Below are 27324 nucleotides of genomic sequence, written 5' to 3' on the forward strand. Positions count from 1 at the left end.
ATAGCCAACAGAAAAAACAGAGAAGACAGTTTTCATGGGTCAAGGTTTCCCTTAACACTTTCTGGTTTAATCTGGCATAAGATATAATAGAACTGAAATGTGTATCAGACCTCTCAAGATTCAAGATCTAAAACAAGATAGAAATAAAAAGCATAAAAAGCAATACAGCACATTTGAAATTTGTACAAACAAATCAAAAACAATACCCAAAAAAACGAAGTTTCTATGGCTCCAAGTCAAATTACAGTTTTTAATCCAAAATTGCTTTTATACATTTACTGATTCCAACCAAAAAACTGGATCTTTTTTTTTGCCCCCTAGTCTTTGGAGCATAACTGTATCACAACATTCATCTACTCATTTGATTTGAAAGTATCAAAAAGACCATAAACTGTTACTGATTAACTGCATTTACTACTGTTTCCATGACCCCTTTACAGCATTTCAGTTAGGTGTATGAAAGGAAAACGAAATCTCAAAACTCTGAAATATTTTACTCCTTATTTTTTCAGACTTTCTGAGTCCAGATCTGAAAATCATACGTAACATACGGTGCAAAAATAAGTAATTTAAGAAAGACAAAACCCAATACATAAGTCAATTAAAAATGCAAAGGAATGTTTGATTAGTCTAAAGAGCATATATACGCCAAATCCCAGTTAAAAAGAATAGCTCATAATACCACAGTTTTAAACCTGAATTGAGATTTGCTTTCATCAGTGCTAATTTTTAATTAATCTGCATGGAAAACCATTAAATTAAGTGATAGTGAAAAACTCTTTTGATGTTCCACTTGTTAGTGCAACTGATGTGAGTTTGAAAGGCTGATCTTTCACTGGATAACAAATGAATCCAGCAAAGCAGGCAGAGATCATTCCTCAGAATGCAATCTAATAAGCAAGGTCAAAGGGAGGAAGTTAGGAAGGGGCTGAAGAAGTCGTTACTCCTGTTTGGCTACATCTTCAAGGACAACGTTTTCAGTTTCTCAGAAAGGTCAGAGTCAATCCAGCAACACCAGCACACACTGGTCAGCCAGCCCAACGGGTAGTAGTTATTCAAATCCATCTCTGCACTAAACCTTTACTTCGCCCTGAGGTGAAGAACAGTTAGACTTTGAAATCCCCCAGAGTAGCAGCAATACTTAAACTTATTCAAGATCGGGACCGTTGGTTGGGATGTTAGACCTGAGTCCTCATGGCAAATGACAGCATCTCAGCTTACACCTGATTTGAAAAGCAGCACTTCTGAAAAGGGCGTTTCCTGGAGTCTCTTCCCCTACAACATTTGCAACTATCAACCACTAAACCTTCTGAACTGACAAGACCACAGTAAACATCCACTGCATGGTGAGGAAAGTAACCAATTACTTGCTTCAATTTGACTAAAGATTATCAAGACAATTCTCAAAAAACAACAGATGCTTATTTGAGATGGTAACAGATGTTATCAAATTCCTACAGAACCCTGTTACTGTATACATGATACATTAAAGTGAGAGAAAAAGTAGCCATAGAAAAGGGTAACATTAAACTAAAAATTACTACAGATCAAAATCTGTATAACCAGTACTTCTTAAGCATTACTACCTCTAATGAAAAGCTTTCCTCAGGAAAGAAACTGGTTCACATGCTTTACATTTTACACCTTACTCTACTGACAGGTTACAGCTACTGCTTTCAGCTCTAGCAAAACCAGAGTATTTTTGATGAGAAATGCTGAGTAAGTAGCAAGACCAGGTAATATTTTCCTATTTCCCTGAGAGGGCTGATTAAATTATATGAATGAAAACTGCCTAACTTATGTAATCTAGGGACTTCTACCATTTAAAAAATATACCTGCTTTTGAATCTGTTACTATAGAAGATGCATAACTTTGCAGAAAAGCTTCAGACAGGTTCCTCAGCAGATGACCTGCTCAATGGAATCAGCAGAGTAAACTGACATTCACATCTGCACACAATCATTTTTCAAATATAAAGCACATACCACCCTAAAACTGCCTAAGAAATATCTAGTTGCAGTCTGAATTACTGAAACAGTGCTATTTCACAGATCACTTTCTGTGGTGCAGCATAGTCCAAGAGTAAGTTCTAATTTAGGAGCCACCAAAGTCAGAAAATCTGCATGGTTTTTTCTTCACGCCCTCATGCCTCAGGTGTCTCTGCTGCACAGCAAAAGTGACATTGATATGCTCTACTTTATTGAAGTGGTGGGCAAGTTTTATTAACATGCATTTTTCCTTCAAAGCAGGACTGGCTCATTTGCACAGCAACAGTTTGGAGTTTAAAAATTACTCACTATTCACCAGTGCTGCAACTCTTTAATAATTAAGAAAGCTGTTTCTACCAGTCAGAAAAGCAGTGGGTGAAAGATTTACTGCCTAGTCTCCTCAGGAAGCACTTGTCACATAGAAGCTGTATGCATAGTAGCAATCAACATGCTAAGCAGCCTTCTCCTAGTTTGAAACTTTCAGATCTATTATTTTATTCTATTTATTAACAAAATTGGCTACTTCAAAATTAATTTTGTTTCCTCCTATACCAAGTCATGGAATGTTGGATGAGATTTGCTTATGCTGTGAAACTACACTTCAAAAACCAAGGCTTGGAGCAGAAGTAGTTTTACCCCTACTTCTGTCAAAGTCTCTCAGTGCTCAAAGGGGTTTTCTCTACCTAATTTCACTAGATGATCCAAATCCATACACAGAATCACACACTGGTTTGGGTTGGAAGGGGCCATAAAGATAATCTAGTTCCAGCCCCCCTGCCACAGGCATCTTCCACTAGACAGGTTGCTCAGAGGCCCTTCCATACAAGCAAAATAACATTCATTTATTCTCAAAGAATGAGGAGAGTTGAGTAATTTTCTGTTGGATACATCTAAAAAAACTGTCACAGAAAAATACTGATTCAGTAAATAACCTTTTTCACTCTACAGCATTAGTGAACCATACTCTAATGAACTTACTGGCACAATATGCCAGAAAAAATACTTGCTTCAGATGAAGCATATTCCAATTTTTCACACTTATAATCATCAATCATAGAAAGAAAACAACAGTTTTTGGCTAAAAAGCACTATTCTCAGCATGGAACTTCATACAGAAAACACAACTCCGGTAAAACTACAAGACACTTAAACACGCAAACACAGTAACGCACATATTATCTTGCTAGAACAAAGATGCAAAAACTTGCGAATACCTCTTCCTCAAAACTCTCCTCGGAAAACCACCAAGTTTAAATTCTGTGAGGCAAATCATTTAGATCATTACAGTCACTCAAGATTATATCAAATTTGCTGGCATCAAATCTGTTTACTGAATGCAAAGAAATACCAAAGCCACCTGTTTCAGAAGTCTAGTCCATAATTGCATTTTTTCCTCGCTTATTACACAAGTGCTCTTAAAAGAATATTTCCTTACCGAGGAACAGAATTGCTACACCATTACATTTAATTAACAAAAATAGAAGTCTATTTTAGAAATAGCTTGTATGCCTTCAAAATAAATTCTTTTGCTCTATTAAAAAAAAAAAAAAAAAAAAGAAAAAAGGGGGGAAAGAACGAATTTGTGACAGTTAAGGACTGTGAAGAATTCAATTGGCACATATGGTCACGTTACAAGATCCAGAGCTGTAAACAGCCTGTCTGCAGGGAGATACCTGTAGCTTTCAGCAGAGCATAGAGGAATTATCCAGCAGCAGTTGCAGTTTGAGAATTCAAAAGCTCAAGGTAGACACGTTTTGTAAAGCTCTGTATAAAAACATAAGCCAGGGTGCAAGAAAACTGCATACCTTTGGTATATGATAATGTTGTGATCTACAGCAACTTTCCAAAAAGCAAAGAATAAAACAAAACCAGCAATGAGCTTACACCACAGAGCTACAGCAGTATCTCATGAAAGATGTAAATGCAGTGCTATTCCTAGCCCCCATCTCAACACAGCCATGGATATTTTTCCAGCTTGACTGGATTTTCCCCCTCCCTAATTGCTGGTTTTAACTAAAGCCAACATAGATTAAGAATCAACCCTAAAAGCAGCACAGCGAGTGTGCAGCAATTACGTGCAGAAAGGCATGTGACATTTTGTATCAAAAGCAGACTCTAGAAACGCTAAAATGTAGACACCCCTTCCAGCAGAGGAAACAAAACAACTGCCCGTCTGCTGCTGGTGCCCCGCCAATCCCCAACACCGCACACACACATCCCAAATCCTCCTTCACTCCTACGTCCTCTGCGGACCATGACTTGGACTCTCCAAAGCCCGCGTTTCGCCCTGCACAGTCCGCAGGTCACCTCTCGGGCTGCAAGAAGGGGCAGGTGAAGCAGAAGGGCGGCGGGGGCAGCGCCGGCAGACGCAGCGCTTGGGTGCAATGGAGATTCCAGCTTCCTGCGGCGGCTGGAGCATCCCGGCGGGCACGGGATGGGCACCGCGTCTCCTGAGGCAGGGCTGGCAGCTCTGCCCCGCAGCTCAGCCCCGCCGCCCATCCCGGCCAGCACCCGCAGCCCCTCGTCCTGCCCCCGCCTCCCCGCTGACCCCAAGCCCGCCGCAGCCCCTCACCGCAGGCACCCTGCGCGCAGATGGTTTTTCCGCACACCTCGCCACGTTTTCCAGGCAGACACAGCCCCCTCCGCTCCCCTCGGGGCTTAACGAGCAGGTTCCAGTGTCTGCGCCCCAGCCTCTCCTTGCCGCCCCCTCCTCCCCTCCCCGCAGCGCCCGTCTCCCCCTCACAGCCCGCTCGCCGCTGGCTGCGCCCCTCAGCCTCCTCCGCACGGTCACCGCCGCGGCGCTTACCCGAGGACACACGAGAACGGGCAAGAGCGAAGGGGCCGCCGCGGCCGGTCCCCTGGCGAGGTTGTGGCTGTTTCGGTCCCCGCCTCCCGCCGCTCCCGCCGCCCCCTCAGGCACCGAGCGGCCCCCGCCCGACAGGGTGCGGCTTCCACAGCCCGCAAACCCAACAACGGCGCCGCCCATTGGCGGGAGGGAGCGCGCCCGACTAGTAAGCGGCTCTCCCATTGGCGGAGGGGAGCGGGAGGCGAGGGGCGGTGCGGCCGGGCCGCCCCTGGCGGGTCCCGCGGCTCCGGGAGCGCCGGGGGGTCCCCGGGCGGCCGGGAACGGGCTGGGAAGAGCCTTCGGACACAGAAAGGGGGTTTTGTGGTGCTGGATCCCAGCGGAAAGAAGCGGCGCGGCGCCTGGGAAGCTAATCTTAGAGCGGGCCGGGAGATAGGCGCAGGCAGACATCGCTAATCGCCGAGGACGCGCTGCGATAAGGGCCCGTTATCGCGCTGCGGTGGCGGTGTCCGATCGCTGTCAGCTCAGAGCAAGGCCAGGGCCATCCAGGAGGGCAGGACCCAGTCTTGAGAACCGCTTTGGCGAGGGCTAGAGACACCTGTCACAACCGAAAGTGTTCAATCAGTGGAATGTCCTCCGAATGTTAAATGCCAGGCTAGCGAGAAGCCGCGCGCTTGATTCAGGAAGCGTGCAGATACATCGTACAGCTTGTGCATAGCAGCCTGATGAGAGCTTTATAAATCACCTCAGATCTTCTGAGTCCGGAGAGCTGTCTGGCTGCTATAACCCCCGGTTTGTTACAGTCACTGCAAGCACCACCTGTAACGTTAACTTCTTCTGTTATCTATTTTCTGTCCATTTTATCTTCGTTTCTGTGTCGTTTCAATTCTGCTGCTCTACACGTCTGCGTGTTGTATAGAATGCTGCTTACCACGGGACAAATGAAGCCTTGGGGGTCTGGGAACAAGCTCTCAGAAGCAGTAAACCCTTCTCTGCTATCTACAACCCTCATCCCCAAGTTATCCATATGTAGGGAAGACTCCTGTGAGTAGAATTTGATGGATTTGGGGATCCATAAACGCCTCCTGTGGAATATGGAAGGAATCTAGCCTGCTCCAACCATGTCCACCGAAGAAACACACTCCACTTACCTAAAAACAGGCCATAGAGATATACATAAACTTGTCTGTGAATGCAGCTGCCCGAAGTGATGGTTCAGGTGATGGCACAGAATGGTTATGGCACATCTGACAAGGAGGCCTGCTGGACATAGATCTACCTAATCAAAACCATCCCACAATTAGACATGTGTTAGTGTAATTACTAATGATTAGCAAATCATTTCTGAACATTTTTTTGCAAGAACTGACAGATTAACGTCATTTCACCTGCCTGGTGCTGAACCCTGTAAACCCAGCGGTTGTGTGTACATACATGGCAGTATATTCTTGTCCCTGCTCTGCACCTGCAGGCTCCAGCCACCATGCAGTGTCTTCACTTTGATTACTTGTCAAAATACTCCCATCTTGGCATCTCTCTTCCCTTCCTTCCCTTTCTCACCAAGGCATTCAACTCACAGAGCTCTCTTTTTTGTCTGGAAAAATAAATAGGAGAATGAATCCATGTTAGAACTAACTCAGCAAAAAAATACTGCTTTGTTTCAAACTTAATGGGTTTCCTCTCCAGCTCAGTATGTGGCTCTAAGACTAGCAGTGGCAGGAAGGATGGGGATAGGGATGGGGATGTTGAGGGCAGCAGCAGTGCCCAGGGCTGGGGGAGGGCACGGTCATTTCTTTCTCTGGCAGTGCTGGCTCAAAGTGCTTGTGTAACTGCAGGGTGCAGTGACAAGAGCAGCTTGAGCTGATCAAAGGATGCCTTTTATCAGCTCCTGTTGGCTCTCATGCTGTTGGTGAGTGCTGTTCCTTTACCTTTCTCTTCTGCTGTCCTATTTTGTGACCTGCCCAAGGGCATAGGTTCCTATTGTCCCCTTCCAGCTTTCCCCCTGCCCCTTGCATTATCTCCCATAATTACTGTTTCACCTGGCTAATCTGAAGGAAAAATTGGGGGGGAGGCCAGCTTTCTGCTGAATCAACCAACTCCCTCCACAGGCTGGGACTGTGACAGCTGATGCATGACAGTGTTTATCTTCCCTGTTCAGTATTTGGCCTGCCCAGATTCCTGACCTGCCTCTACCCAGCTGCAGGAAGGGCAGTGCTGTTGCAATGGCAAAGGTAGGGTTACATGGGCAGAAACTCAAGGGAGAGCTCATAAATACTGACACGCACTGAAGTGGTGCGTTCTGCTGCAGAAAAAAGACAAGACAATCTTAAAAAGCACTTCTGCATTATTTAAGACATGAAGAGCTTGTCTTTCTTAACTCTTACCAGCTGGGTTTGAAGCGGTACAGCTACAACAAAAGGTACAACATGAACTTAACAGTATTTTGCAGCCTGCAGTATTTGATTCCTTCAAGATTTTGGGCTGCTGGTGGAGGGTTCTGAGAAAATGACCAAGGCAAGCTTGTTGCCAGTAGGCTTCCACTTGCCATATGCACACCTGCAGATGTACTGAAGAATGGTAACTGGCTTTCAAATAATAGTTGTTCTCCTCAGCAGGCTCCAGCGGCAGCAGCACTGGACTCAACTTACATCACAAGGTCTTAAATAAAAGAGTCAATGTGAATGTGTTCATATACAAATTATGTGTAATCATTTCTTGTGGCTTTACTAGATATCAGAAAAATAGTAGTGTACAATTATTTTTATGCAGCTGACCTCTTTACCTGACATTAATGGTTCTTGATGCTCTGGTAGCTTCCAGCTACCTGGGAGAAGCACAGCACTAGGTTGATGTCCCACGTCTGGCATTAGGATATTTATTTTTTCCTTTATATGGGGTGCACTTATTCCACATAAGCAGTTCCAGGTCAGTTTTCTCACATATAAACTGGGACTGATAGTAAGGTAGATTCTTCTTGACCTGCCAGAGCTGTTCTGTCCTGACAATCTGTTGGCTGGGCAGGACTTGTTTGCCGACTGTCATCATTTGTCTTCATCTCTCACAGACCTACTCCATTTCCCAGAAAAATTTCTGGATCCTCCAAATAGAACAATGCCAGTATGTGAATTCTCTGTTGTTTTTCTCATGGGCCTTCAAAAAGAGAGTCTTAGCAGCAAAACTTATTTGTGCCAGCAAAGTAAAAGCCAGTCTCTGGCCAATCATACCAGAGTCAGAACACTGGGAGGATGTGTGGGGACAAACACAAATTACCAGTACAAAATACCCCAAGATCAGCCCTCTGAGTTCTGTCTCTCTCACTGGCACACAGGACTCTGCTGGAAGTGGGACAAGGAAGCTTACACACATGTAGCATTACTACTGAAAAGCTCATGAGGGATTTGTCATTGAAATGATTGAATTTAAATGCTTTTTTTAAAGTTATGTAATGGGTTATCTTAATTTCAGCTGTGCATAACAGCAGTAATAATATCTCATGGTTTATTTGTAGTATTACTGAAATTGGTCATTGTATGTAAGGTTATGTCTGAAGTACAAGAATTCCTATTCTTCAGAGGGAGCTCTTTTTTGAATTTTACTCATTTATGCAAGGAAGGAGAACTTTCCCATGGACTGAAAATAACACATAGAAACAATTTTAATGTAGGTTCAATAGAAAGATTACATGGAGTAAAAAAGTGTATTCTGGTCTACTTTTATCTCTCTCCACAACCAAACAAAAATACATTTGAGGTTTGTTTGAGCTGGAAAAAAATAAAAATTAAGAGAACTGAAAGAGCAGGTGGGTGAAAGGGTAGAGCAGCTGGAACAGGCCAATGGTAAATGCTGCCAAATTTTATACAATCTTCATCTGAGAGGCCACTTTGGCTTTAAGTTTGAAAAATATTGACTTTATGCTCAGGGGACATAGGGAAACTTTTATACATGATTGAGATGAAATGTAAATGGAGCTACATGCTTCAAGCGGTTAACAGCAGTTGCAGTTAAACAGAACCAAAGGTGCAATGATTGCTCTACACCAAGGAGCTCCAGCAACCAACATTCTCTTTTAATGTTACAATATTCTCTGTCAAGGTTAGGGCTTGTTTTTCCAAAAAGCTTTTCCAAGTAAAACTAATTTATTTAATTGCAACATCTATGACTTCCTGAGTATCATCCACCTTCTAGTTGTATGTTTTCTGCTAGTTGCTTCTACATGAATTCCAGTGTGACTAGAGCAGCTGAAATGGTTTTTAGCTGCTCTGTAATAACTTCATCCTTAATAGCAGGAGAAGGAAAAATGCCACTAAAAGAAGTTAGAACATTTGAACTAACTTTAGAACTACAAGCAGACTTAGGAGGGTAAAACAGAAAAAGGAAAAATATATCAGGACAAGTTCAAGCTAATGAGGAATTCTGAGAAGCATAAGAAAAATATTTTAAGGTAGTTACTATTTTAATTATTATATACTGGAGAAAGTTAATTAATCTTGAGAGAACCTTTGTAATTTTAGAATATCAAATTTCTAATTCCCTAAAGCCACATTTAATTTTTAAATGGCACATTTTCAGCAGTACTCCCATGGTTAAGGCGTGGCTGTCATTTTCTTGGAAAAATAAATCAGCATGGATGTTAGCATAGTACAAATTAAAGTATATTAAAGCACAACATAGGCTTCATTGATTAAGACAGCTTGTGAAGCCAAGGTGCTGGAGCACCTTTCCACATTGGCCCTGTAATAAAACCCTTTAATAACTTTCCATGGGACAGACTCTCCTGTTTTCTGTACTGCTCTGGTGGCCCTTTCAGATCACTTGTCTTCAGTACAGGTGCAAAACTACAGCCATGCAAAAGGCTGTGCAGGCCAGAATTTCACTGCACATCAGCCAGTCCAAGAACCAGCTGTGCTGGGATAGTACCCAGCAGGAGCTTGTATGAAATGGTTGTTAAAAGGCAGAGAGGTGGTAACTCAAAGAACAGTTAAATGCTTTTCCCTTTTTTTATATACCCAGTGATCTAATCCTACAAATGGTTTTTATCACTGTCATTTCTGTGCAAACCAGCTCCAGGAGAGATAGCTGTGAGTAGAATTACATTAAAAGCGATTCTTTGATATCTCCAATATTACATGCCTCTCTGGACCATGTCATCAGCCTGAGAGGTTGAATTACCCACTTCCTGGGAACTAAATACTGTAAGGAGGCAGATACAAGTGAGGGGCAGTAATGACTATCCTGTAATTAAGATACAGGAATGGGAGCCCTGAAGGAATAGATTTGGAGGTGGCTGTGCTACAAGGCTTATTCCATACCTGAAGCCTATTAACATAATCACTTCAGCCCATCCAATTTTAAAGTGAGCTCAAATGCTCTGTCTTGAAGTTCTAGTAACGTTTGGTATTTGATATTTTAGTACTTTGAGTATAGGAAAGGGATTATAAGCTTTCTCACGTAGGGGTCTGTAATTATGGGCATCTCACACACTCACACTATTAGAAAAAAACCCTCCTTGACTTCAAGGAGGTATTTCATAAGATGGAAACTATTGCAACATCATGCAATTTGCTTGCTGCTAGGTGAAGTATTTAATGTTCAGAACAGCTGCCTAATGCTTCACAGCGTGGATAAATTTAGGTGGTGCTCAGGTGTCCATTATGTAAATTCTACCTCAAAGTAAGTTTTAAGAATAATTTAAACACAGAAGGATTAATTTATCTCTTTGTTCTTTAGGTTAGAAGATATTCAGATGAGCAAATATGCTAAACAATATTGCTGCTTATTTGAGACAGATGAGCCAAAAGAGTCTTTAAGTTTCAAAAGACCCAGACTATTAAGTTTCCACTTGAAGTTAGCTTTGATCTATAGCTCCTATCTGAAGTTACTTAAGATTGATTTGTCCCAAATGACTTCCACACACATGCTCAGCTGCTGGATTCCTGTTGATTGGATCCCTGTGTGGAATAGGCTCACCAGCAGATGTCCCCAAATTCTACATAATCACACTTTCACCTTCCAAAATCTTCAGCACCCATTTGCAAGCTCCAAAGGATGAAGCCACTTGAGGCCACAAATACTCTTGCTACTTATTCATATTCTTGTGAAAACTGAAGTTCTGAGGTGGGGAATGCCTGACTGCTGACACAAAGCACCTTCATTATCACAGAAAAATTGTTAGGATATTGGTTCACTTTTTATGACATTCTGCCATTGACTGTCTCTTGTTTTATTTTCAGAAGCACTCTTCCTTTTTTCCCTAGAACAACAATCCCCATCCAAATATGACCTGTACTACTTTTATCTGGAGGTTCAGTCCCAAAAGGCAAGGCTTTTTTCAAATTAGTATCAATGGTTTTGACTTGGATATTACAAACCTCATGAACTACATTCTTTATGCACATCAAATGCTGCTTTTACAATTCCCCACAAACTATTTTAAAGCTAAGGAGCTTGTAGCAGGTTGTAGATGCAAAGGCTGCTTTGTGGTGAAGGAATGAGGAGAGGCAGATGAGTGAGAAAGACAGGAGACATACTGAGCCATGTGTTCTAGCTGTCTTTCCTCCCTACAAACACCAGAAACTCACCTGATTTGTTATAAAACAGACTAGACTAGTATGTAGGAGCAAGAGAGAGTGTAAATGACTGCAGATTTGTTTAGAACATGAAGATTTGCTTCTTAGGGGCACTGAAAATTAATTCCTCTACCTCTACTATTAGAAGAACCCAGATACAAACAAAAGCATTAGAACACACCAGCCTTGAAATGAGACAACTGCACAAAATGAGGTGGACTGGCATTGAAAATTTATCAATCTCAGAAATCTATACATTTAGATACAAAATGGAATTAATACAAAAATTTACATATTTGCAACTCTTTGTATTGCACAGGTAAAGAGCTTGTTATGGTTTAAATGCATGTTTAAAAATCTTCTGAGTGTAAGGCTGAGAAAACAATCAAATATCTGAATAGAGCCCCAAAGAGAGCATACTATAAATATGATTGTCATGACACAATGAAGTCAATTATTCCCAGACAGAGAAAATCTTATTCTGTAGACCGTTAGATGTAAATATTACAAGAAACTTGAACTTACTCTGATATAACTATTTGCCAAAAAGGTTTTTTAAATGCCGTCTTGGCTGGGCCTTATTTAGAGAGGATCATGTCGGGGTAGTGCACTACGGGGGTACTAATTTAAAACAAAAGGAATTAAAATATCCAATATGCAACAGAATCTGAATTTTAAGTACTTCACATTCTTTACACACATAAGCCCTATTACAATGGGAACAGAGATCAAAAGACTGATACTGTGTATGTCTGTGTCTCTTGGAAAAGATGGAGGCAGAGTTTCCTGCTCAATTCCTGTGTATGATCCCCATATTCCATGTGATGAATAAAGAAAATTCCCTAGGGGCTAAATCCTGGTTTATAGTTTTCATAAAAAGAAAATTCATAATGGCTTTGTTATGATTTTAAAGCTGTGACCATCTAATGGTAACAATTAAAATGGGCATGTACAAATTTTGAAAAGGTAACAGAAAAAAAAAGGTTATGAATACAGATTCAGACTGGTAAAAGCTAGATACCTTCTCCCATCTCAGGAGTGGCAGAATTTTTTTACTATTATTACAAGTCTTGTAAACATTATTAGAGTATGAGACCATTATGACACAATTTTTGAATCAACAGAATTACTTAAAATTAATTTCTCTTACATTTTAAAATTCAGGAACAGTGTCATTTTGGCATAAATATCAAGCCCTTGCATTTAGGATACCTGTCCCCAAAATATTAGGGAACAAATGTTAAAAGCACCCTGGTAATGTCTATCACTGACAATAGATTAAAAACAGATTTTGTTTTGCATGCAACTACAAATTGAGTAGAAATTTTAATAACAGAAAAAGTCTTGGTAGCAGACTAGGGTAGTGTGTTCTGCCCTTGAACAGAAAATAATGCAATTGGCTCACTACAAAGATTTATGGATTGATAGTAGCATCACAATCATGGTTTCAGGTGGTTTTTTGTGATTTGTTTTAAAGAACCTTTGACTATGGCAACATGAGATAAAACTGCTAGCCAGAATTTGGAACATTCAAATGGCTCCCTTCCCCCAAAATCTCAAGTAGCTCTTTCTCTTTTCTCATACCCTATAAAAACAGCAGTGGCACGAACCCTTCCAGTTCAGAACTAGGTAATGGGGCTCCCATGAAAGCCAAATCAATATTGTTCCACACTTCTCTGAAGTGCATGTCATTAAGAAGTTATGTGGGACGCCACACCCATATCAGGCAGATAGTACCTGATAGTGATTACTCTACTCAGAAGGTACAAGGATGTAAGAGGTGGCTTAAAAAAAAGCCTAATTTCCTGATTGTCTTTACCTACAGTAAATCAAATAATTTGCACAGAAATCTTCATTATTTACACATTAACTATACAAGTAATACAAAATATCTCAGTTGAGCACCAATGTTGACTTTAGAAGTAGTACCTCCAGGTCAGAGTATTAGTATTCCCTGTCACAAATAAATTCTGACATACTTTTAGAAGTGTCCATTTTCTAGATCAGCTGTATTCAGATCACTTCTTTGTTCATGTTCATCTTTGACATTCTAAGGAGGTTAGTAATAGCAGCAGTTTTATAAAAGGTGTGGGTATCCTGGACAGCTTTCACAAAAAAATCAGTTTGGATCTTTGTAAAAGAAAAGATCATAAAATCCGCTGACCCGGACTTTAAGGTTTTACCAGAAGTTCATAATGGAATTTATATAACAATTCATGTGAGAATAAATGGTGGAAACAGACTCAGTTTGTGTGTGCAAACAGCAGGATGCCCAAGAGCAGCAGGAATCCTATCCTCAGGGGCAGTAGGGTGTCTGTGAACCGTGGCTGTCATGTCACCTTGGCTTAGAGTAACCATAAGGACACCTGAGGATCAGGCTGTCGTGACTGGGTAAGACATGAGTGCTGTAGTATTCCACCAAACTTCCCATGTTCAAAAACATGATGTCTGAATCCAGGTAAAACTTGCCATCCTGTTGTAGAACAAAAAACATATTAACCATTGACAGTAATATTTCCAGCTCAATGTCTAAATTAAAAAGGGCCAGAACATCATCATCAGAACTAAGTTCTTTCCAGTAAGCTCTTCCTTCGCAAACTAGTCAGTCACACAAGTAAGTCCAAATTAAACTCAGGAATTTCGTAGGATTTGACTGGAGCTGAAATTTATGATACAGCAACTAGAAAGTCCAGATCTGAGTACTGGAACCCTTATCCTACACTAGATATTTGTAAATCAGCTGATTTTTACTGTCAGAGGAGGGAACAAATTTAGACTTTAATTTAATTTCTTAGGTCTGATATTTACCTATATGCACACACATTTTATACACACAGATCTAAAGATGCATACATAGTGCAGCTACTGACCTTTTCAAATATTCTGTAGTTTCTCACTTTTCCTGCAGGCTCATCCCATACAACCAATACCTTGAAGAAGAAAAATGCAGTGTATTCAGTCTAAGCTACCAACCTCTTCTAAGTCAAGGTATTATTAAGGAATTAATTCAAATTCAGCCTATTTTTTTTTTTTTTTTACCATCACCGACATTACAATAACATTTCTCTCATATTTTCTTAAGAAAAGACCACATCTAAATCGTTAATTACTTTGACATATATAAAATGCGGTATGTCTCAATCAAGAAGTTTTTTTGGGGGTTAGACTCAGCAATTGCAATTTACCTTTCCAGGCTTTGTAGATGAGTTCCTAATACAGTACAATCCATTTTGTGGTTGTCCTTGTGGGCTACTAGCTTTAAATATCCTAAAAAGATAAATAAAGACATATATTACAATTATTCATGTGTATGATGTGTTATTAGCACTCAGATAAATCAAATACCTACAGTCTTAAAATTCTCATTACAAATATCCATTTTGGGTGTAATAAGTCATAGTAGATTATGGCTGAAAGAAAGTCACTGTTCTAGCACCTGAAACAGCAGTGCAGCAGAGATTATCTGGCTCTCTGGTCCTATCCAGCATCCTGGCAAAACAACCTCCTCCAGATGGAGCCAAATCACACTGCATTCTCATCTGTCAATTGATACAGAGCACTGAACTAACTTCTCTAGAAAGTGATTTGCATATTAAACATTTTAGTGTGTGCTTTAAACACAAGTTAGCAAAAATGGTCTTTGGACTATGGTTCAGTACAGGCTTTTGTAGGACTTCTGGAACTATTTTAAAATCACATTTTACCTTTCAACTTCAAAAGACTCAGAGGTATTAAGAAATATTGAAACAGGCAGCCCAACCTGTAAAGAAACAAAGAAAATAAATCACTGTTAAGTCAATGACAACTCAAAACCCTAGCAACTTGTTATGTAAATAAGCTACAACCACCATCTAAAAGTATAAATGGTGACTTAATCTTTATGCTGCTTTCTCCTTTATATCCAATCTTAAACTCCGTAACTTATCAAGGCATTCACTAAAGCTCAAAAGAAATGACAAAAAAAAATTACACAGTACTGGGTTTTCAGAAAGTTACTCTTCTCCTGAAATAATGCACTTAAAATGCTCCTAAAGGTACACAAAAGCAAGGAAAAAAAACATTCTTTTAGAATGGATCATCTGCTTGATCTTACTTTTTCATAATCATCATCAGAGTCATCATCAGGTTGGCTTGGCTTGGAGGGTAGTGCTGGTTTTTCAAATGAAAAGCTTCTAAAACTCTGTCCATCTGGTGGTGATCTCCTGGCAGAAACAGAATGAAAACTGAAGGATATCTCATCAGGAAAGCAGAACAAATATATACAAAACACTGAAGGAATAGCAAAACTAGAAGTGAAGTTTCAGTTCAGCCCCCAAATCGTGGAATCCTAGAATGGTTTAGGGTGAAAGGGACCTTAAAGACCATCTCATTCCAGCCCTCCTGCCATGGCCAGGGATACCTTTCACTAGACTAGGTTGCCTGGAGCTCCATCCAATGTGGCCCTTCCAGGGATGGGGCATCCACAGTTTATGTGGCAACCTGTGCCAGTGCCTCACCACCCTCCCAGTAAATAATTTATTCCCAATATCTAATCTGAATTTATACCTCCCCTCTTCTTTTTAAAGCCATTCCCCCTTGTCCTATCACTCCATGCCCATGTCAAAAGTCCCTCTCCAGCTGTTTTGCAGCTCTTTTAGGTACTGGAAGGTGTTCTAAGGGTTTCCCTGAAGCCTTCTCTTCTCCAGGTTGAACAATCCCAAATCTGTTGGGATTGAGCCTGTCCTCGTAGGAGGGGTGCTCAGATCAACTCAGCACTCTCCTCTGGACCAGTTTCAACAGGGCAACATCTTTGTTGTTTTGGGGGCCTCAGAGCTGGAGGCAGTACTTGCAGATTAATTTAGATAATCACAGATTAATTTGTGTAAGAAGAGACCTCTAGAGATCATTTAGTCCAAGCTCCTGCACAAAACAGGCCCAACCAGATCAGCTAGATTCACTGCAGATTTTCAAATAACAGGCAAAAAAAAGCACAACACAGAGAGAGATGGTGCAGGGAAGAGACGAAGATGTTGATATGATTCTGAGTATATCCGCACTTGTTAACTAGTAAGTGATTGAAGAACAATAGTGCATTGTGTTTTCATACTTACTGTAACTGGGGACATAAAGATTTCTCTGTTCTAGGCTTGACTGCAGGGGGCTGGTGGCTTGGCACAGGTGGCTTTGGAAGCACTGGTGGCACAAACAGTCCAGGTTTACCATGTTCCCTTGGCACTTTGGGCTCTGCTAGCTTTTCAGCAAGCTGTGACAACTTGGGTTTATTGCCTGGAAGAGGAGGAGGAGTCCGTGGAGAAAGGTTTAAGCCTTTCAGCTTCTCGCATGCTTCTGCAGGAACAAGGACTTGGGCTGGAGGCAGAGGCTCTGCAGGCACTGGGTGAGACTCTTTGCCACTTGCAGACTTCTTGAACACAGGTAAAGGGGGCACAGGGGGCGGCTCTAGTTTGATTTCAGGTAAGCTTCTCTTAGGAGGTGGTGGTGGTACTGGTGCAGTTGGTTTGCCAGAGTAGGAATGTGACCTTGCTTCTGAGTAGGGAGATTTCCTGACGTGAGGAATGGGCGGAGGTGGGTATGCAGGGGGCAGGACCATATCTACAGAAAGAAAACCAAAAAAACTTGACACATTGAGAGGGAATGCAGTATGCCATCAAAAGAGACTTCTCAATTCAGTTTTCTGTGTGATCCAAGATATTTCACTGGCATCGGGTCAGATAGTGTTCAACATGCTGATAAGCATTTAATTTTCAGCACAATTCTGAATGTTATTGTTAATAAACTCCTGATAATTTTCTTCAGGCATGGTTTATGATGACTTAGCAAAGACTTTTCACTTTGTAGTCTGTTTTTTCCTTAAAATCATTACTGCTGCTCCAGACTGATGACCAGATACCAGCCGTCCCAGGCAGGAGGCTGGCAAGAAAACACACCCCCAAAGGCTTGTAATGCTTTCTGTAAACAGTTATTGCTGTTATTACAAACTTCTGACCCTAAATACCTCTCAAGATTAGATACCTCTGCATTACTTCAGTTGTTTTGCCAGTTGGAATAGTAATGACCAATACAAAATAATAACCTGGCATTCCACATGAATAGTGCCTTCACTGGGGGCCTTTCGTGAGGAGAATCAAAGAAACCACATACCATCTTTCACTATGTCAGAAGTATCCGGCTGCAAATAAGACTCATCCTCCTCCTCCTGGTCGTAATCTGCAGATAAAAATCAGTGTGTCAGACTCTGATAAATACTCTTGGAACCTAAGAAACCTAAAAAAGAATATCAAGTACTTAGGGCTCTTTAAAACAAATATTTTTCAGGTATTTTTTCAAAAGAGGTGAAAAAATTTAACAGTTTTGATCCACCTCTCTGCTATCTAGGTGTTTCCTTAAATTTTTATGTCAATTAAAAAAGCCATCACTGAGAATAGAGGCAGATAAAGTACGCTGCACATTAAATTTGTTTTTTCAACTTAACAAGTTAAAAAAACTGTTTTTTGGTGATACTTTCTAGTGTTTCAGCCTTCCTGAGAGAAGTTCAAATCAGTTGCAGAGACACAACTACATGGATGCATTGACAAAAGCACTTGGGAAAAAATATAACCCCCAAAATCCAACCCTACCACAGAAAAAGAATATGATTTTGCAATATGGAAGATTAAAAAAGCTTAGTGATCTATAAAACTATTTTAATTCTTTTGCCTTGCCCTGCCAATAAAAAAAAAAGCATCACAACAAATGGCTTAAGTGGTTTCAATGTTGCCATTAACTGTAAATCAGAATAACCAAGCCACAGAAGACATGTTACTTCTAGGCAGTAATTTCTCATCATTGATTATAAGAGGAGCCTGAAGGACAATATGCAGAGGAACGCCCTAAAAAAGGGTAAGGACATCTGATAAAAATCAGCCATTCTAATTTTCCTAATTTGAACTCCTACTAGGGCTCTTATCATTCATCTTGCATACAACCCTCCCCTCCCATAAAATCAGAAGGACTAAACAACAGCCCCACATGAAATGCTGATGAGTCTCTTCTCTGCTTGCAGCAATGGAACCGGATTTCCTAACAAGACCCATTCCTGCCTTTTCGTCCCAGTCAGGAAGAATAGTCAGGAATTTCCTTTCAGGAAATGAGAGTACTTGCTCCCATCAACATTGCCTGAGAAATCTGAAAGGGCAGATGGGAAAGGCCTAGAAAAGCATCTCCGCTGAACCTCAAGGCAAGGTTTCTCTTGTTGGTCTTCACAAACATATTTCTTGACTAGGAACTCGGTTGCTGAAATATGCTGTGAATGCCAGGCTGTCATGTCCTCATTTTTAATCAACCTCCTCAAAGGATCTGAAATTCTTTAGTTTATTTGTACCAACAGTTAATGGCTCAGAATACCAGCTGCTGATTTAAAACTACAACAGAGATACATCTTGTAAAAAAACACCAGTTACAAACTGGGTCAGTTTACTTAAGCTACAGGAATAATTCCTGCACAATTCAGAAGAAATAAATAAGCAACGAAGAAGCCTTATTTATCTTATTCACACTTATTTAGTGTCTAAATTTGTCACCTTCATTATCTGCTGAATGATGGGAATACTTGATGTCAATGGGACGTTCTACTGAGCCATAGAAACTGTCTGCATCAGAGCCAGAGTCACTGCAAAAGAAAAGAGAGAATTACTTCTGTTTAGCAGGACTGCAGCACTGGAAAGGAATGCTGGAAAAGCAGAAGCAATCTATTCCTATTTCCCAATTAACAGTCAGATATGTTGCTGCTGTCTTTTAAAAGATTTCATTTCTTTTAACAAAGCTGTCATTGAAAGTGCTCTTTGTTTAAAGATTTGGATTTTTCTTCATATTATTTAAAGTATAAATTGGGAAGGGGTTTTCTTCTTGGGTCTTACTGCACCTGTTCTTATTTAACAGGAAGTTACTTGTAGGTGCAAAAAGCCTAAAACACCACTGTAAAGAGCAAGTGCAAAAGGGATAAAAAGCCAATAAAGAATTAGGGTTTATACCTGAATTCTGTTACTGTTTCTTTCTTCTCATGGTAGTGATCAATTTCCCTTCTCAACGATAGCATCCAATTCTAAACAAAAATAAAAAACCAAATTCAACACATTAAATTCAACAACATTAAATACAGATCTATCTTGTCCTCTGTAAGAATAGAGTAACTGTGCAGGGAACATACATTGAAACAGTATTTATCTATGACTTTTTATTGAAAAGATTCAGCAGTCAAATATTTTGACTACCTAAAATGCTGTAGGAACATACTGAAGTATTAAATTTTCAGTTTGCAAATTTCAGGCTTTTATTCCTAAAGCCAGATATCTATTCAGAACATGTTTACAGGTAAGAGATTTCACTGAACAGATTTCAGAATTTATCAAAGGCTTATTATTTCTCCGTGGTGAAAATTAAATAGGGAATATTTATGAAATATGGAGAAACCCATGCCATCTAGTATGTCACAGCCATTCCCTAAATTACAAGTTGAATTAACACTAACTTAATAGTTAGAACTTCAGACATGATTTTCAGAGCAGCCCAAAGAACTAGGTATACAAATTTCAGTGGCAGCTGCATTTCCAGTTAATTTAGATTTTAGGGAAGTCCAAGATTCGCTTTTTGCTTCAAGGAGAGTTCTATTGCAAAAGAAGAAAGTTACCTTTCTTTCATCTTCAGAAGAAGCTGAAAAAAACCACGTCCTGTGCTTCTTGCTTATGTGAACTAACTTGAAAGGAAAGACATTGCTTGATGTTGTTTCCTCAGCTGCCCGCATAACCCTGAGAAACAGAACAACCAATACAAGAAAACCTTAATCTATAGTTAATGCTGCTATGCAAGTCATAAAGACTGACAGAAAGCAGTTTTACTGGCCAGTTTTTCCTTATGAAAACCCCCAAGCCCAGAAAATTATCACAGAAATCCCCATATGTGCATTTGCAGTACTTCTCCATTTTTCTCCAGCACTTGTTAATCCACCAGTCAGAATTTATGAACAGCTGCTTTGACCAGTTCAAGAGTTAATGAACCACATTAATTCATAATTACACACTGCAAGAGGTACTCAGGGTGCTTGTGGCCCTTATTTCGAGAAGTCACTATTTCAGAGGAGAAATCAAAACATCCTTCCCATAAAAATAAGGAAAAACTAATTATAAAGGGGAACTTCATTTTTACACATTTCTCTTATAAGCACTTTCTTGCATGTTTTTTATTATTTCAAAATAAGCATAACTGCTTTCTTTTTTGTGTGTGTAAGGAATTTCTTCATTTGGGACTCCTTGGGGAAAAAAAAATTAAAAACCCCTTATGCAACTTCTCAGTCTAACAATTCTTTCAGTTCAAATTCTTCTCCAATAATGTCTGTCTGTGCCTTATACTAATCAAGACCTGGTTCCTATTCCAGCCAAGGTCTCTACAAGGCTTCTAGAATGAAGATACATAAAAACTGTCTTTAGCATTTACAGATTCCATAGTATTGTTCACATTCATGTGGCAGCAGAAGCTGGTGTCATGACAAAATTACAGTGTGGGTTTCTTCTACAAATTAATCTTGAATTTTTAACTAGCTACAATGTTTACAAGTGCATTCCCTTAAAAATATGCCATTGTGTGCCCTGTTAGAAAAGCTCTGAATTTAAGAAAAGGCAATTCCTTATTCCACAGGTCTGAAAATGTTATACAGTACAAGATACACAAATACAATACAATTGCAGTGGTTAGGATCAATACAATGATATTTCTCTACATTCCCTCTTTCTCATTAAACCTCTCTTAGCAACAGCATCAAAAGCAATTCCCTAAAGTTAGGTTGGACTTGTATTAGTAGACCTTGTACTTAGGCTGCATTCAGATTCTGATGGTACTGGCTAACTTGAGAGCCACATATTTCTGTCTTCAACTTGCAAAGTAAATATTAAGATTAAAAACCTGTAGAAATGAGTCATATTTTGCACATTCACCCTTTAGCTGATACAGTTTTGACACTAACTACAGTTGCTGAACCAGTAACTCCATAAATTCTCTCATTCAATTCCTTTCTGGTCACTACAGAACAAAGATGGTTTGTCTGAAAGAATCCACATGCACTGTGCGTTAATCAGGAGTAAAGCCATTGCAATTCAAACAGCTTTACTGGTTAAATTACACAAGAGGAAGGCTAGCCACTTACCAAGCATAGAAAATGTCATACATATAATTTGAAAAGAATAAATTTCTTGGAATGTATTCCATTGGAGATCAATGCTTAACCCAAACAACAGATGTAGCTGTGTTTAACTTCACTAGAAATGAAACCCATAGCCCCTAGCATTAAGTAAAAGGAGCTTGGGTGTTAAACAGCTTCCTTGGCACTTACCTGTTGTAACCTTTCAAAGAAAATGCACCCTGGGGAGATGCAGATGTGCTGCTCTTAAAATAGTAAATACATCCCTCATGAATAATCACAAATCTCAGTGGCCCTGAAAAGATAAAAAGTGAGCAAAGTCTAAATCCATGGGCAGCAGAACAACTAGAACCTCTTAGCAGGAGCAGAATTATTGTTTAAGATTTTAGTAATCATATGTATCACTGTGAATGAGCACATAGTGGTTCAGTGACAGCTTGTGGATGATCAGTCACACAGTGACACTGTCCATTTGCAGAGTTTCAGGACTAAGGGTAATATTTGATTCCCTCATATGAGAGGCAGCTGATCTGAAAACAAAAGAAGCCTCAGAGACTGCAGGCCTGACATCCACCTGTGCTCCTTTATTAATGGAGTAAGTAACAGCAGGAAGGCAGCTACAGGATACAAATGCATATGTACATCCATCCCAAAAGCATTATCTCGCGCTCTTCTTTCACCTCAAGTACATAATCCTGCCAATAAAATGATATCTTTTTCAGAGAGGCCAAGAGTCCTTCCTTTGTCAACAGCAGTAATCATTGTCCTTAATACAGTTAAATCTATTATATACATTATATATAAGTATAGTTTCAGTATAAACAGGGATACCAAATGAATAGCACATAAATAAACCCAAAATCTGAACTTTTCCCCATGTAAATAGACTCTGATTTCAGAAGAAATTACTGTTATTAAATACAGCCCAATGTTGGCAGTGAGAAAATTTCCATTTCACAACAGCAGTAGGAGATGGGGATATTTTTTCCAGTACAGAATAACCAACTGGAAAAAAAAGCTGAGCACTAATTTCTTTCAGAAAAGAGTATTTGAAATTGATACATATCCTGGGAATCTGTTTTTCTTGAAAGTCTTACTTGTGAAGGACTTGACAAGAGAACTAAACAAGCAAAATAAAATCAACCACAGCATTTACTAATATTTACAGTTTCAAAACAATTAAAGGAAAATCTTTCAATATGAGTATTTCATACATATATTCCAGTAAAATTGTATTCCAATACAAAGTGGAAAAACAGCTTCAACAATCTGCTAACATGAAATCTGTTACTGGCCCCAGAGGCAAGCATTGAAAACATTTAATTTAGTTAATACCTCATTCAACTTACACTTCAGGATCTGCAGCTGGGTGCCTCCTTTTTTATGAAGATATCCTGACTTGGTGACTCCTCCAGGCATTGTCAGAAGGTTTTGTGCTCCAATTGCCTTCATTGGGACTGGCCAGACCTGCTCCTGAGAGGCCATCATTCTGCAATTTAGAATAATTAAAAACAGTTTAAAACTCCGATTTTACTTTAAGGAATGAGTACTGAGAAGCAAAGCTTGTTTCCTTAAACAAGCTTTCCAAACAACTAATGTGGTTCAGCACTCAAGAATGTAACACAGACAGGGTGTTCAAAGATTCCAGGAACTTTGTAATGTATAAAAAAACATGGTGCAAAAAGCCCCGATTTATTTTTATACAGCTCTCAAAAGTGATTGACAGTTGTTGAAACAAAGGAAAAGTGCTTAGTAAATATTACTTAAGTATTTATGTTTTAAAAATACTCCAGATAACACTGCAAGACTTAATCAGGCAGGTGACCAGAAAGAAAATTGGTTTCTTCTCCCAAGTGCTACATGACACATGCATGTACAGAAAACATAATTTTCTATACAACAAAGGAATCAAGTCAAGGTTTAGTAGCTGCAGCATCTAATACTACTTCTGATATTTACATGTTTCATTCTTTAACTCTTAACTCTTTAATTAAAGGATTAGCATATAATCTCTTACTGGATGTTACATGCGACAGCATCTTGTGCAAACGAAGTTCCTCTCAGATTTCTGCAGGCTTCCATTTAATTTATATATCAATTATTTATGTAATGCTCCACCAAGCATCTCCACAGTTAGCACTCTTTCTGCTGTCATCTTAAACCAAAAAGATAAGTTTCTGAGGTAGTAACTTATTCTGATATATCATTATGAGCCCTTTCTTTCTTCAACTGCTAACAGAACTAGGCTAAAAATCCTACTGTGTCATGAAGAAAAGAAATCATGCATGGATAGAACGGGAATTTTGACCTAGACATAAAAGGGTAAGTTATCATCAGGTGTAGGGCTAGAGACCTTTGCTGGTAAAAGGCAAACCAATGAAGTTCCAGTTAATTAATTTCTGATAAAAGAATGATGGTTTAGAACTGATAAGCTTTCAGTGCAGGACTGAAATTTAATGGATCTTGTCAGTTTCTCCTTTACCCAAAAGCAACAGTAAGGAAGGTAAATTGTGAGGCTCAGCACAGAATCCAAGAGTCTCAGCACAACACCCTACCCAAGCACTTGCCCCTCCAACCTAAAATGGCTTTTCCCATTCTGAAAAGAATAAGGAAGCATTTCAGATTTGTTGAGGTACAGCAGCAAAATATGTATCCATTTGTGATGGATTGGCATTTAAGAAACAAAGGGAAACACCTATGGAAGTTAAAGCTGCTGGAGGCTGATGGAAGTGATTTTTTAGCTAATGCTTTAAAACCACAACACCATTGTATGGGTTAGAAAAACCAGAAATGCAAGTCAATGGATCTCGCAGTGGATCAGTTTAAGATTTAGATCTAATGCTTGCCATTTGCCAGTGACACATATGTGGGAAAGGGTGGAAATTCCTAGCAATTTTTACCAGAAGAGTTTAAACTAAATTAAATTCTCTAGGCAGCCTAGAAGATTTAATCACAAAAATTAGGTTTTGGTTCCCAGTGTTATGAAGCAGGCTCAGCCAGAGAAGGTAGGATCCAAGGCCCTAAAAAGGCTCTCATAGCAACAAGTCAAGACACCATGGTACCCCAATTTTCGCCCAGGACCCCCTGTTCACCAAAAGGTAAGTTGCTTTTGTTCTACTCAGCTATATCCTTCCTTCTGCTGTTTCCTCCCTGCCCTTATGAAATGACTAAGATCTTTCCAAGCTGAGCTATTTCCTCCTCCTCCACAGTGAAATTTCTAGCAACAGCAATGTGCCCAAAAAGGGGCTACTCACACATTTAAAGCTTTTAAGAATAAAAATAAAAAAAATAGCAGCAGAAGCTAACATCCCCCCTGCTCCCTTAAATCCTTCAAATTATTTCTCCACATGTTGCAGAAAAGTTGAAGTGAAAGAAATGGAGAGTGTTACCCAGCTGGCTGCTGACACCAAACCACTTCAATACCGCTAAGAGTGATTTCCTTGAAATAAGGATTGCAAAGGAAAGTCCTGGACTTATTCTTTAAAGAATATGCACATCAATGTTTAAACATTAGAACTTAAGTTACTTCAGTCTGTTTCTAGTTATCTCCAGCAAAAAGACTAAGTAAAAATTAAACCTTTTCATTCAGATAAATATACTCTGATGGTACTTTTCCAATATTAGTCTCAATGCCAGTTTCAAGTTCATCTTGGGTCTTCCAATCGTCTGTACCTTCACTACAAAGAACAAAAGAAAAGACTGAAGCACCCAGTGCATGGTGTGAAATTCTTTCAGTGTTCTGTACATAGGCTGAAAACCTATCAGAAGAGGCAGAGTTAAATGTCTCAGAGAGGTTACCCGAAACAACCAATGAGCTGAAATTTCTAAGAAGCCAAAGTTGAGCACTGACAATAAGTATATGCTACCCTAGGTAAATACAGAAAGCAGAAATATCTGTCCCAGTCATGTTTGCCTTCTATAGGGGAGTGCACCAGTCAGTCTACTCACTAAAGCATGTCTGGGTGGGCATTATCTCCTCTACCTGACAAGCCAGATCTTAAGGCAGACAAGAAAGAAAAAAAATTATGGAAGCAGAGGAGCAAGCAGGAGAAGAAAAAATAATCCAGTTCTGCAGTGTGACGACTACAGGATTTAACTAACAGGAAAGGACAGCAGAGTATCGGGTTCTGCTTCCTCTTTTCATAATAATTTCTTACTTTTGGCTACTTACTATAAAATGGTCCTGAAAACAGAGACCAAAACTTAGAACTTCCTCAGCCAAGCTAAGTGAGTAAAAGAAGTGAGTAAAAGGAGACAGAGCTGAAATCCATGCCACCAAGAACACATTACATGAAGTAAAGAGCCCATCAGGCTTTTCAATAGATTTAGAGGCAGCTAATCCTGTTATCTCGATTTCAGCGAGGCTTTTAACACTCGGCATCACATCTGTACACTCCTCAAGCACTTTCATTTGCAGGCACATAGACACTTAGGGAAGACTTCAGTATTCTGAGTTGAAATCTTTCAGTTAGGCTGCTAAAATGTATTTAAGTACTTCAACTCTAGTTCCAGGCAGATTTTTCTTCTTTTCTTGACTGCAGAAAACAGCTCTGCAAGGACAGATGTTGCTATTTTGCATCACACTGCTGGGAGAAAAATGTCAAAACAAATCTAACTTCAGAATCTTTACTGTAGGGGTGGGAAAAGATGAAAGCTCAAAGACTTTTGTGGTCTTAGCATCTACAGTGTGGTTGCCTTTAGCTCCCTGAATGGTTCCTTCAACTCTTGATATTCCTGTTGTAACTTCTTTAACACATTACACCAAGAACAGATGGATGTTGCATTACGGGGTACGAGCCATAGCAGTCACTGAAGTCACTGCAGAGCCTGTTAACTTTGGCACTACTGAGAACAGAGGGATATTTTTGAGTTGTTTCTCATGCAGTTACATTTTTACACTGCCTGGTGCATAGGAGAGCCTCTCCCATAGGGCTGACAACGAAGTTAACAGAAAGGGCTCACTCAGCACAGCCAAAGCTCCTTCTGACACTGGGTCTGTCTCAAGCAGAAGGCAACATCCCCCATGCACTGTTTGGTGAAAGCTTCTAGCAATAGCTACACACTTTATTTCTCTTCCCACTCACCAAGGAACTAGATGCATATTTTAAATCAATTTTTCCACCAAGTCTCAAACCCACTGCATGTGGCTATTGAATTAATCCTCTCCCACACTGAATGGAACCGTCTGAACAAGAAGAGGATGGCAACAGTCAGAGAAAGGCCTTGCATCACTTTGTTTCTCAGGTGATCCCTGTGACGATTCTATGCCTTTGAGGGAGATGAAAGGCCTTAGAGTGCAGTAGGAGAAATAGCAGAACAGCAGTTTCTAGGATGCACTTCAAGAGTGCTTTTGGCAAGACAGAACACTGCAGTCAGCACTCTGGAGCATGATACAGAGCTTATACAATCACTATTGTAACTACTTCTTATATACAAACTGGTCTACCAGACTGGAAACCAAACCAATTTGCAGTGTATTGCTAATGTATCAGTAAAGTCAGCCCAAGTTTATCATGAGTATGCTTTTCTCAAACACTATCACAATGAGCCATTTTTTATTTCAAAGTGCCCTGAGAGTTAAACAGCATGAAAAAATATGTGGATTTACACACTTCATCCTGTAACCAGGACAGGGCCAGTCAGATACAGAAGTATTTTTTGAATCATAGTACTGCTACCAAGCTCAAACTCTGAATGGATAGCAGACTTCTCTTTTTGCATAGCAGGTAAATGTATACATGTGTGAAGCAATTTTAATCTCTCCCCTCACTTGGTGGATAGAGAATAGCTAGATTGAAGGC

At 39.9% G+C, this 27324-nt stretch overlaps 2 protein-coding genes across 25 annotated transcripts in view; both read right to left on the reverse strand.

The window, feature by feature from the left end:
* ADD1 (adducin 1) overlaps positions 1 to 4959 on the reverse strand; it is a 62849-nt gene extending 57890 nt beyond the window's left edge. For 5 of the 18 annotated variants that reach the window (XM_058837240.1, XM_058837238.1, XM_058837239.1 and 2 more), the window contains exon 1: positions 4796 to 4943. The gene's annotated coding sequence lies outside the window, so the exon portion shown is untranslated. Of the gene's footprint in view, positions 1 to 4795 lie in introns of all 18 variants that reach the window. The other 13 variants (XR_009277514.1, XM_058837228.1, XM_058837243.1 and 10 more) reach the window with 9 other exon arrangements.
* A 6620-nt stretch (positions 4960 to 11579) lies between these two features.
* Positions 11580 to 27324, reverse strand: part of SH3BP2 (SH3 domain binding protein 2) — a 37013-nt gene continuing 21268 nt past the window's right edge. For 6 of the 7 annotated variants that reach the window (XM_058838878.1, XM_058838880.1, XM_058838881.1 and 3 more), the window contains 12 exons: positions 22873 to 23012; positions 21716 to 21818; positions 20021 to 20138; positions 19365 to 19435; positions 18915 to 19003; positions 17497 to 17562; positions 16449 to 16947; positions 15452 to 15560; positions 15063 to 15118; positions 14544 to 14625; positions 14229 to 14288; positions 11580 to 13831 (listed from right to left, as the gene is read on the reverse strand). In XM_058838878.1, the coding sequence (XP_058694861.1) occupies positions 13694 to 13831; positions 14229 to 14288; positions 14544 to 14625; positions 15063 to 15118; positions 15452 to 15560; positions 16449 to 16947; positions 17497 to 17562; positions 18915 to 19003; positions 19365 to 19435; positions 20021 to 20138; positions 21716 to 21818; positions 22873 to 23012 (1531 nt within the window). In that variant the 3' untranslated portion in view covers positions 11580 to 13693. The remainder of the gene's footprint in view (positions 13832 to 14228; positions 14289 to 14543; positions 14626 to 15062; positions 15119 to 15451; positions 15561 to 16448; positions 16948 to 17496; positions 17563 to 18914; positions 19004 to 19364; positions 19436 to 20020; positions 20139 to 21715; positions 21819 to 22872; positions 23013 to 27324) is intronic. The other variant, XM_058838876.1, reaches the window with a different exon arrangement.

This window comes from Poecile atricapillus, chromosome 4 (assembly GCF_030490865.1).
Source record: "Poecile atricapillus isolate bPoeAtr1 chromosome 4, bPoeAtr1.hap1, whole genome shotgun sequence".
Lineage (NCBI taxonomy): Eukaryota > Metazoa > Chordata > Aves > Passeriformes > Paridae > Poecile > Poecile atricapillus.